This window comes from Vigna unguiculata, chromosome 11 (genome assembly GCF_037176805.1).
Source record: "Vigna unguiculata cultivar grain cowpea cultivar isolate G323 ecotype 2 chromosome 11, ASM3717680v1, whole genome shotgun sequence".
Lineage (NCBI taxonomy): Eukaryota > Viridiplantae > Streptophyta > Magnoliopsida > Fabales > Fabaceae > Vigna > Vigna unguiculata.
In genome coordinates, this window is record NC_140802.1 from 24,592,335 (window position 1) to 24,604,567 (window position 12,233).

The following is a 12,233-nucleotide window of genomic DNA, read 5'->3' on the forward strand; positions in this document are numbered from 1 at the left end:
GAGCGAGCTGAAAGGTTGAAGTCCTTATGGTGCAGGTACTTACACTGGTCATGGCTCTAGAAACCCAACTGGGCTTGAGTTACAGTAAGCGTTCCACCAAGGGAAACATATTGCCAACATTGCAAAGCAGCTCAAGGACGATATTCACCCAATTTTTAATCTAGATAATAGAGGATATTGAGTTATATTCTCTCTGCCTGCAATTTTATTTTTCAGTACATATTTGCAAATGTGAAGTTTAGTCTTTTCTTTCAATTTTAGGCTTAAAAAACACTTGTTTCCTCATGAATGTTAGAGCCAACAAATAAGCACATAATATGCATTAGACATAACAAGAATTTCATAATTTGAGGAAGTTATACTAGTCTACAATATCATACATATATTGTGAACAGAAAGCCACTCTATTTGTCCTACCGGATGAAAAGATACCTACTTAACAGAAAGAAAAACTAAATCAAAGTTATAGCCCCTATGCCAATAATTGGGATATGTATCATTTCAGATCTACTGATATGGTTATATATATTCTATTCAAACGTTTCCCAAAACCAAACGAAATGGGTGTATCAAATGGAAGAGGCAAAGCTAGGTTTATAGGAAAAGGACAAACCTACTATACCATGCAGCATAACCTTCATGTGATTCATTACACATATTAGTGACGTCACATAATTTTTGAACTTGATATTAACTCTCAGTTATAGTATGTCGTTTTCATTATATACCCATTAAAATTGCACCTTCTCCCTCATAATCTAGCAGATTCATTTTAGTTAATTATATCATCCATTCCTCTCTGCATAGGTTCTCATCACATGTTTTCTGTACCGGAAGTCGTTCTTAAACCTACAAATATAGCCATTGTCTAACTTTTATATACGACAATAAAAAAAAAAAAGAAAACTGTGGGAAAACTATGCACACACACCATCTATATATAATTGAAACAAATACTGATTAGACAGTCCATGCGACATAAGTAGGCAGCTGTCACAAAGAAGAGAAATATTCTGATACACATTGCTTTTTCTTTACCTTTGATATGAAAAAAAATCGAGTGTCATGTGATTCTCAAAGCTTTTTCGTATTCTTGTCCATTTTTTCCCTTCCTATCATTGGTTTGTGTCCAATTTTCTACTTCTAGCTTTGCGGCATCGTATTCTTCCGTTTCATAGCAAAAGTTGCCTACCCTCATATCTTTTCTCAACTAGCTAAACTAGCCACTCTCTTGAATTCCATCAGCAAATTTTTCTCATTTTTTCTTTTCTCTTTTTCGAGATTCCAATGACGCGGTCCTTTTCAAACATGATGAAGTAGACCAGACATACACATGTTGGAATGGAATCTGCAGAAAAAGTTACTTGTGGCCTTGTAGTATAACTAGAGCATGTTTGGATTAGATTTTTTTTTCTAACACTTTAGTTTGATTGATAGAAAAGGAACTGATAGAATTACTGTTCAAGCATATTTTGGTTTCAAATAATAAAAATCATCTGTTTTCAAATAAATTTATACCACTTTTGTACTTTTTATAACATATCAACATTTTTGAGAAAATTCAAACAAAATATACCATAAAATCACTTTTCATCTAACGTATACAATCTTAAAGTTTATTCATATAATCAAGTATAGGAATAATTGATTATATCTTTTGTCAATTATTGAAATAATTTTTTGTCACCGTAGTTAGCAGATGAACTTATTGCTCTTACTACGCTCAAGTGCTTATATAAATGGCAAACATGATTAGAGTAGAGAAGTGGAAGTTAAGCAAATGTATGTGTCATGTCCTGCAATAGATGCCATAAAAAGTTGAGAAAAAGGATAGGAATTGTGGAATCTATAGAAAATTGATATAGGCCCAAATAATTTGAAGATTCTATTCCTCCTCTCTTTTGGTCCATGTACTCTGGTATCTACGAAATTCATTGATTAGCAATCATGTTTAAGCATTATGCGACAGAAATTATTGAAAACAATGAAATAATATCTTATAAAAGCTAAAGCACAAAACAGCTCCAAAATAATAAAATAAAAATACAATTATTATTTCTCATGAGTGGCATATTCATGAGAAAAGGTGCTACATACGAAAGAAGATGCCCTTCAAACGGTTAGAAAAACTATATTTAATTTACCAATTATTTTCAAAATAAATGTGCTCAATATACGGTTCATTATGCACCTTATTATATATAATTATTACTCTACTCTAATGCTATTGGAGAAGTATAAAGATGGTAACTTATTAAGAAAACAGTATTGCTGGTCCCCTCCCATATCTCTTATTCACTTCTAACTTCTTCCAATATACCTTTGTGCCAAATACTTTTTTCCACAAAAACAAGGGAATAGTAGATTCCTCTCATAATTATCTTATTTAAATTAAACTTTGGTTGATGATGAGATAACCCTTGAAAACATAGTTAAATCATGTGTGACAGTTTCTCTAGTGAAGACAAATTTTGGAAGAAAGTAATTAGACTTGAATATAGTGTGGAGCCCCATGACAACTAGCTTTGTTAACACAATAATGGCTAATGCTTAAGTACTTTATGTTTGAATTAGTTTATGTTCTGATCTTGCTAGAGAAGTTTGAGAGTGAGATTTGGTAAAAGTACTTTTGGAGATGAAGGGGCAATTTCCCCTAGCCCAAGACAAAATAGTTTATAATATTACTCTCTGGCCAATAGGCTCCAAGTCATAACTAGTGGCAAATGTTTGAAGATATGCCAATCTAGTAAGTTTATAATTCTAATATTCCGTTATTATAATATGCCTTTCTATTGTGCCCTTATGAAATTTGTTTCTATTATGTCTTAATTTTCCTAATATAATACAGTGAAAAGAAGAACAGTATTGGACCTTATCCCCAACAACCTCTTCCATACACTGTATTAGACCTTATTGCATGTTTAAGAAAAAAGAAAAGAAAAACCCTCTCCCTCAACGACCCATTAATAGTACAGATAACCCAGTTATTTATCAACCAAGAAATAGTTCAGTACAGGGGTTGGCTTATTTTATGGACATAATTATATTATTTTCATTTTTTAATATTTTAAAAAAATAATTACCCTTTTAAATAAATTTTGACAGGAATGAACTTAATTTAAGTGTTTAGTAATTGATTATCCTTTAAGGAGGGATTGTTTTTATTATATTATCTCAAATTTAGTGTTTTTAAACATATACAACATTTAAATAAAGTTTAAGTTTACCTTGTTTCTGATTAATCATATAGTAAAACGTTATTTACTTTATGCTCAAACAAAAAGTAATACTGTCACATCTCACTAAATAGCTACTATTCATTAACCTTAAACCTAATCTAACTAACTAATAAATTATATATTTTTTGTTTCTTGCACAGTTTTTATTCCTCTTGTAGAAATAAGAAGTTGGAATAATGACGTATGCACACGTCATTCTAAATCTGGACCATCTCCAGAACTTTGTTGAAGATGAAAACATTTGTGGGTTTTCTCTTCTTTTTACATGTGCTTCCAATAGAAGCGCCTCTATGTGACCATTCATTACAAAGCACAAAAGCATGTGTGCAAAGCATCGCCAAAATATATATATATATATATATATATATATATATATATATATATATATATATATATATATATATATATATATATATATATATATATATATATATATATATATATATGAAAAATGTGGACGTGTAATTTGAACTTAATTTTGAAACAAAAACTGAAAGGGTGGAGTGGGCCACCCTCTGACTTCCGCTTACATATATTCTAAAGAAATAAACAAATCAAAAGTGAGATTTCCAATCGAATGAGATATCCCACACTTACTCACTCTTCTATATTTCAATGATTCCATCAAATTTGTTTTTTCTTTTCCTTGAACTAAAGTAGTAGTCCCAGCTCTATGCACAAAATAACAAGAAGAAAAATTAACAAAGCTCCTTTATCTTCCTCTAATAACAATTTTCTATCTAAGCTTACACCACAAACTTCCCTATATTCCGCAACTTAATTCTTTGTCACTCGTAATCCCCCACCCCTTGTGTGCATACATAGTTCTTCAATTATTAATACAACTTATAACTATATATAAACATATTGTGCTCCAATAGTCCCAAAAATTGGCCAAATTACCTTGCCCCTCTTTCATCATTCGTCATGTAATTGGTCCACTGACCCTTTTGCTGAAGGTCATTTTTCCTCCACCCTCTATATCCTTTTATTAATATCTTCAGTTTCCATAATCTCAGAAGAACTAATTAACTATAACTTTACATCTCTCTTTTCTTTCGTCTTATCATTCCCAATTTGGCCTGGTTTCTTGATAAGACATATTGTCCTAGTTGCTGAGGGTACTGCTTCCGTGCCACTTTTGCCACCCACTAATAAATTAGCTATCTGTAAGTTCCTCCAAATGTTGGTGTCCAATATTCAACTGTGGGTTCATGAGTCACTGGAAATGTACTAGAAACTGGCACCAAACATAGCCCCCGGCTTCTAAGATCTTGCTTTGGACCTTCAGATTCCTTCGATTTACCTGAACTCTGAATTGATCAAAGGACAAAAAAGACAACATTATCAACATAAGCCCTATCAAATTCAAACAAAATATCAGCTTTAACAACATTGTTGCTATAATAAAGAATAGATCCACTCATTTAAATTTCACGTAATCTTTTTATATTGAAAGTTTGAGTCTAACACACTGTAAAAATACTGCTATAAACTCTCTTTTTATAAAAAAGAAGTTATCCATTTATCTTCTTCAGAAAGTCAAAAGCGAAAGTATTTATTTTACTTTTACTTTTAATTTTTTAATTTATTTTTGTATCAATATATACATATACATTTGTAGAGAATTTTATATACACGGGATCTTAGTCGTCAATATAAGAATCATTAGAAGAATAGTATATTAAAATTCAACTCATGAAAGAAATAAAATTTCAAAGTAGCAATATGACGAAAGAAATTTGACGTAAAAAGATTCAGTTTCATTTTGGAGATATTTTTAAGAAAAGGAAATATATAAATATACGTATATTACCTGCTGGTGCTGTATGGGAGCACCACTTTTCATATATGGCGTGCTTAAAACCTGAAAAAGGAGAAAATAAATAAGATTAAAATTTTCTAATTAAAACTATAATTTCAGAAAAATGATATATGCATATATTAATGTAGTTTTGATGGGACTTACGGAGACTTGTTCATGGAGGAATTTGATATATTCAATGGCTTCAGAAAGCACTGACGCTGTATCAGTCTGACACACAGACACACACAACATTTCAAACAGATTTTAAAACTTGAATTCAATAAACAATATTAGTACAATCACACTTGCCATCATCTTTTTCTGCTTTCTTATATATCATAAATACTCACAAGAAATCATGGTCATCCACAAAAGATATTAGAAAAGAATAGATGATTTTATCAGAAGCTCACCTTTCCGAAAGGTGAAACCAATTGTTGAAGTGCAGTGATTCTGTCCCCCATCTTCTCTTTTCTCACCTAAGAACAACAGAAGAGGTACACTACGGGTTCATATCCAATTTTTAAGGACTCCAAAATCGAAAAATATAAGCTAAAAGTATGTGATAAAGAATAAATAAAGAGAGAAAAATTAAAGATAAAAAGGTAAAAGCTAGCTAGCTTCCCTTCAACTTGAAAGTTTAGTTGCACTTATTGTACCTTAAAAGCTGGCAAAGGAGATGGGTTTTCGTTCCTGGGCCTTTTTGGTGCTGTTTCACTCCCACTTTTCTTCACGACACCCGAGTCCCTAACTTCAGATGTATTCTGCAAAACCATGGTCAACAAAATATTACACCTCAATTGCAGGAGTGGTTTATTTCAACCCTAAAATACAAACTTCATTATTTATTTGTTTAATATTTAACCCAGAAAAATACGACATTCTTTTCCAAATAATCTCTACGAAGAAAATTCTAATCCTTAATAAAAGTAAAACATGTCATAGTTTTCATGTATACATTATTGTAGTTAAGCGTAAAAAGACAGGAAAAATCTAAATAAGAGAATAATAAAACAAAAAGCTAAACAGATTTTTCGAGATTTAAAGTATATTAACGAATTATCATATATCATAGTGTTATGATCTACCAGGATCCGCGTAGTGGTGGGGATTTTAAACAGTTAGTATGAAGTTTTAAGTTTAAACTTAATTACTGTGATAACTTATTTGTATATCTGTGTAGCAAAAGTGAAATGAAATACCTTTGATTGAACATCGAAATTTGATGGCGAGAAGGGGGTTTGCAAAGAGGAGATGAAGCTGGATCGAGCATCCTTTATAGCAGGCTCAGAATTAGCGTTCCAAAAGGGAGCGTTGTTGGTGAAATGCAACTGGTTATTGGGTTGTTGTTTTGGTGGTGAAGCTCTTAAGAACTGAGGCACCTTTGACCAAGAAGGCACTAACTCAATATTTGAGCTTAATCCATAGCTGGTTGCTGAGTAAGGAAAATTCATGGAACGATTCTCATAAGAACCACTACCACCTTGGTGGGGTTGTTGGTTATTGCTCTCATGTCCCAAAAGTCCTTGCAATATTGAAGAAGGGTTACCGACATAATCCATCTGAAAAGTACAAGGCAAACCTTGGCTTGTGACAGTGCTGTCCCCAGAGCTATATTGAGGACTGAACTGTGTTTGGTCCAAGGAGAAACCCCTCTTCAGTTCATTGCTTGATGGCTCCGCAGAGAACAATTTTTCTGGCCTCCAATGAACTTGTTGATGATGAGACAACGCAATATTATTATTCCCACTTTCTTCATGAAACGTGGTGCCTGGTGAGCTCAAATTCTCTTGCAACATCGACCTGAAACTGCCTTCAGAACCCTTCTCACCTCGCCTACATCAAACATACACACAAAAGTTACAACTCAGCAAGGTTTTAGAAAAAAAGGGTTTGCAACCACGATTTCAGTCACAACATGAAGGTTTTTGCTCTCGCCATGTCTGCAATATGATATCACAATCATGGCTGCATCGGTCGCATTTTTCTACAAATTCACACAAAAGCAAAGATCGCATAGAAACCGAAGCAACTGCGACGGTGAACAAGACTACAATTTAAGACCTTTACTGCTGCTCTTTTTTTTTCTTCAATGTTATTCCCTTCTGGTAGGGAAGAATGAAAGAAGGGAAAGAAAAATAGAAAACGAAAGATCCAATTACTTTTTTTTCTTTTTTTATTTTATTTTAGTTTTTGGGTACTACTTTTGAGTAGTATTGTTGTAGAAGTCTTTGTCTTGACACAGACTACACTTACAGCTGCAAAGATGCTTGATTCCAGTCCATGGCTTGGGATGAGAGGCCCAAGCCCATCATGTGCAAGTTGGGATGGTCATTGGTGGGATTTGTGGCTGATGAGTCATGATGTGGCTGAACTTGAAGTTGCTTCTGGTCATGGAAAACCACAGAGGAACCTCCTGAGGCAGAGTTATCCATAGGAGAAGACCTAGCCATATCTTGCTGCCAAGCATAGTTTCCCATGTTGGTGAGGCCAGAAGAAGAAGACTGCGTTTCACCACTCTCAAACCTAACGTGTCTTGCTGATTCCCACCAGTTTCCACTTGCTTGAAACTGATCTTCTGACATGGCTGAAACTTCTTCTGGTTCAGCCTTCACATAAACATGAAAGTATTTGATAACACTAAGGATGTTATGTATGTCAGTTTGTGTTATTAGAGTGTGAGAATCTTTGTGGAGCTGTGAATTGTGAAGAAGTGAGAGTAACAGAAATGAACGAATGGAAAAGGGTTCGAAAGTTTGAAGTATTTATATTGGGAAGTGAAGGAGAAAAAATGGGTTTGGTGAGAGTGAGAACAGTGACAAACTAAGAGGGATATGGTTGACGCTCTTTGACAATTCAGGCGGTGATTAGACAGTGGAATTAAATTAAAGCTCATTTTAAAATCAGAATTTGACTTATTCTTTATTATTATCATTGTGCGGAATTTATCATTTCTTTCACGTCTGCCTGCCGCCTAAAATACCAATTTTTCTTCTTCTGATTAGTAACCTCAGTAAATATTGTGGAATTAAACCAATTTTTAGATTCTTACGAGATTTCACCGTAACAATTCTTTTAAAGACTATTACAACAAAATATATCTTTTCTTATGATAAAAGTTTAAAAGTCTTCAAAATATGTATATAAAATTTTTATGGATAATTAATGGTCATGAACACATTGAAATTAGTGACAACAAAATTATATGAAAGAAAAACATATTGTAAGTGATAGTGAAATATACAAATATATACAACACTAGTGCATGCGAGGGATTTCGCCGCCTTTTGCTTTCGGTTCACACCCAAGACATATGTGAGAGTTACTACCTTGATTTTGGAGGGAATCAAGGCCTAATGGGTATCATGAATTTAAAATAAAAATACTGACCCAATAACAGCATGACACATAGCCATGATCCTTGTACACATATATGCATTAACCATAGGGTGCCACATCATCATCTTCAACCTTCTCCCAAATCAAAACCCTAACCACCATTCAAACCTAAATGCCGACAATGTGTCATCACCACCATATTTGACCACCGCATCACACCGGAACAGTTTCACGACACTTCCATTCATCTCGCCGACGAGATTGAACGACACACAAGAGGGTTTCATGAGAAGCACATACCTACAAGCGAGATTGAACAACGACAATGGAGGAGGCTTGTGTGACGACAGACGAGTGATGGAGCGACAAAGGAACCTCTGCGTGTTGCAACGAAACTCAAACAAATGAACAATGGTGTTCTGCAATGAAATGGGCGTTCGAAAATGGAAGAGAGAAAAATGGTCGCTACTCACGTAAAGAAGTCGAACAGTTGTTCGATTTCTTTTAAACCCTAATGTTCCTGCAGAGAACAAATAAGATATGTCAGACACAAGCGTTACCTTACTCCGGTCCGCAATCTCCTCAGTAGGTTTCCTCTCGGTCGATACATGTCGCCTGTAGATATCTCGGTGTGAACTGGTTTGGACCCGAGGGGGTTACCTGCAGAAGAGACTCCGATGCTCAAGTCAGCAAAATCTCTTAGAAAGTCAAATCTCGTAATTAGGAGAGTAATGAATGCGTACCTTTAATTGTTGGGGTCCATGCTTATTTATAGGCTTATTAATTATGTCCTGTCACGTCATGGGTTGGGCTCCTGTTTGGGCCATAGGTGGGCTTGGGTCATGGTCCAGGCTCCTTAATTCGAATATCGTGGGCCTCAAGGGCCTTAGTGGTAGTGTCCCGAATATGCTAAGTTATTGCTAAGTTAGTGTTTAATTATCCTCAGTTAGCGGCTTAGACGGTTACTTCTTTGGCGGTCTGGGCTGGGTACTTATCATTCATTCATACATGGTGATTATTATTTGCGTCCTTGGTGGTTACGTAGATGGGCTTTATGGATATAACTTGGCTAGGACGGCTAGGTGTGGTACACCAGTCCCCCAGTCTTTGCCGGTATAGCTGTGACGGTAAAGGATGAGAAGTGTTGGTATGTGTGGCTAGGCTAGCTAAGTGTGGAGAACCAGTCCCCCAGCCTTTAACTGTGATGAACAGTGTTAAAGGTAAAATATGTGAAGAGGTGTGTGGCAGGTGAAGGGGTGTCAAAAGTCTAATCCAAAGGGGAGTTGCGCTGTCATTTCAGAGGGTTGTGACCTTTGGCGTGCATTGTGATGCTTCATATGGGTTGTGACTTTTGGCGGGAAGAAGTTGTGTCGTTTGGAGTCATCGCTTATAAATGCGAATTTCGTGAAAAGTTTGTTTTTGTTGGCTCATTTGTAAGGATTTTGAAATCAGAGATTTGCGTGTGTTGGAACTGTTCGACTAGTCCTTTGTATCTGTCGGCATCTTTCATTCAAGAAAGGTATGTCTAGTACTAGTGATAGTGTGTCGTTATTGTCGTCAAGTAGTGGGAGTATGCAGTCTAGAGGGAGTGCAGGTAGGCGTCTTGAGGAGGAAAGTGCTAGTCCAATGGCTGTGGTGGGCAGGATTCCGATGGATACGATAACCGAGGTGAGGGAAGATCCTCCCGAGGAGATAGCAGAAAGTAGCTGGCCGGCCAAAGCCGGTTATGACTGGGTTGTGGCTAATGTCCGAAACCAATCGTCGTTATTCTGGTGGTTTCGTCTATTGAACTCGTGGCTGAATTGTACTCTCGTTATTGCAAATGGCGTGGACCGTGGTATAGTGTCATTGGAGGGGGTGAGCGTTGTTGAACGCATTTGTCATGGGAGCTGTCGACAGGTTTTTTTATATGTATATGTGTCATTTTTCCCAATTGCATGTTAGGCCTAGATGACTTTGCCATGGGGGTGCTCCGCTAGTTAAACGTGGCGCCTACTCAACTACATTTGAATAGTTGGGCGTATTTGCAGGCCTTTCATGTTCTATGCCAATCGTTGTATCTGCGGCCGTCTCCTCATGTATTTTTATACTTTTACGACACAAGGCCTCGAAAACCGACTACATGGCTATCCTTGGTGAGCAGGCCGAGTATTAGTAGGTTGGACGCATTTACACAATCGTTCAAGCACTTCAAGGATGGGTTTTCCAAGGTTGTAGTGAAGGAGGGAGGAAAATCACATTTCCTTAATGTAGATGGGAGTACTAAATTCCCTTTTAGTTGAAAGGGTAGCCCCTCTAGGTATAAGGATATGAGTACTGATGAGTTGTCAGCGACGGATAGGGAGGTGGTGGAGGTGCTGATGAAGTTTACTGATAAACTGCCCACTAAGGGCTTAGTTAGGGTTTATAATTCGGTTCATCCGATTATTGATATTTAAGGTATCTGTTTGTGACTTAAACTGTCTCAATGTGTCTAAGTTAAACTATTCGAACTTTTGTGTATTCAATGCAGGACATATGGCTCAAGCTGGAAAGAAGAATTTAACTCTTTTTCAAGCGCTGAGGAAGGAGAAGGCGGTGAAAGCGAAAGTAGCCAGAAATACTGAGGTCCCAAATTTGCAAGAGTCATTGGTGGAGGTGGATGTACATGGCGGAACCAAAAGGAAAGCCAAATTGTCGGCCAGGCCTGGTAGAGGCAAAGATGTATAGAAGGTGAGGGCCGCCTTATTGGGGTAGGGTTTGTCCAGTGGTGCTAAGGGGCCGGAAGCTGGTCTGATTAAGTTACCGGAGACAACTGTTAGAAAAGATATTGAGATTAACATGTCGGAGATATTGATTAACTCTATTGATAATATGGAGCTGGACCACCTGGTGAGGACAATGGTGGAGTTTGGGAGCAAGGCGCTGATATTGAGTCGTTGGGTTGGGTCGCTGTATCGTAGGGAGGTGAAGGAAGGCAACCGAGAAAAACTGGAAGATCTACAAGGGAAAGTCGACAAGTTTGTAGAAGAAAGAGCTGCATGGGATTAGGAGAGGGAAAGGTGGGAAGAGGAGAAGAAGAGGTTGGGGACCTGGAAGGTTCGCTGTTTAGATTCAGAGACGAAGCTTAAGGGGAGAATAGCTAACCTTGAGGCGGACTATGACGAGTTGAAGGAAAAACATGAAGGTGTGGAGGTGGAGCTCGAAGACTTGAAAAGCTGCATTATTCAAGAGCACATTAATGGATTTCAGAAAGGGGTGAGGCAGGCAGCCTTCTCCTGCCAGGAGATTGATGTGGCTGATCCAAGATTTGAGGTGAACAAAGATGTAGTGGACGACCAGCTCATTGTTGAATCCGAGAGCAGCCCTGGAGAGGAGGCGGAGAAGGCCATGGCAGATGAGGGGATGAATGCGGAAGCGACTGTGGAGGGTGAAGATGGCAAGGCGAATTAGGATATAGTTATATGATTGCTATTTGTTAAAAATTTTATGTTTGTAATAACCCGTATATTGTTTAATTTGCCGTTAATTCGTACACTATCTACTTTGCCGTTATTCTTGGTATGTTTTTTGTTGTGCGATGCCGATATGATGTGTTATAGTAGCGTGTCGAATGATGTTATCGTGAATATCTGTGTTAATTTCGAAAGTATTTTAAGTCAAGGGTGTTCGACCCAGGCCGCTTACTTGTGGTAAGGGTGGGGAACTAAAAACGTATTAACATCAAGTTAAGGGTGTTCGACCCAGGCCGCTTACTTGTGCTAAGGGTGGGGAACTAAAAACGAATAAACATCAAGTTAAGGGTGTTCGACCCAGGCCGCTTACTTGTGGTAAGGGTGGAGAACTAAAAGCGTATTAACATCAAGTTA

At 36.8% G+C, this 12,233-nt stretch overlaps 1 protein-coding gene across 1 annotated transcript; it reads right to left on the bottom strand.

Annotated features, from left to right (window-relative positions):
* Window positions 1-3,715: 3,715 nt before the first annotated feature.
* Window positions 3,716-7,801, bottom strand: LOC114168336 (transcription factor bHLH123-like). Its single transcript, XM_028053114.2, has 7 exons — window positions 7,303-7,801; window positions 6,249-6,882; window positions 5,706-5,810; window positions 5,460-5,525; window positions 5,209-5,274; window positions 5,056-5,106; window positions 3,716-4,552 (listed from the first exon to the last, which is right to left on the bottom strand). Exons 1-7 carry the CDS (start codon window positions 7,629-7,631, stop codon window positions 4,403-4,405), a joined length of 1,401 nt encoding a protein of 466 aa, XP_027908915.1. The 5' UTR covers window positions 7,632-7,801; the 3' UTR covers window positions 3,716-4,402.
* Between the last annotated feature and the right edge of the window lie 4,432 nt (window positions 7,802-12,233).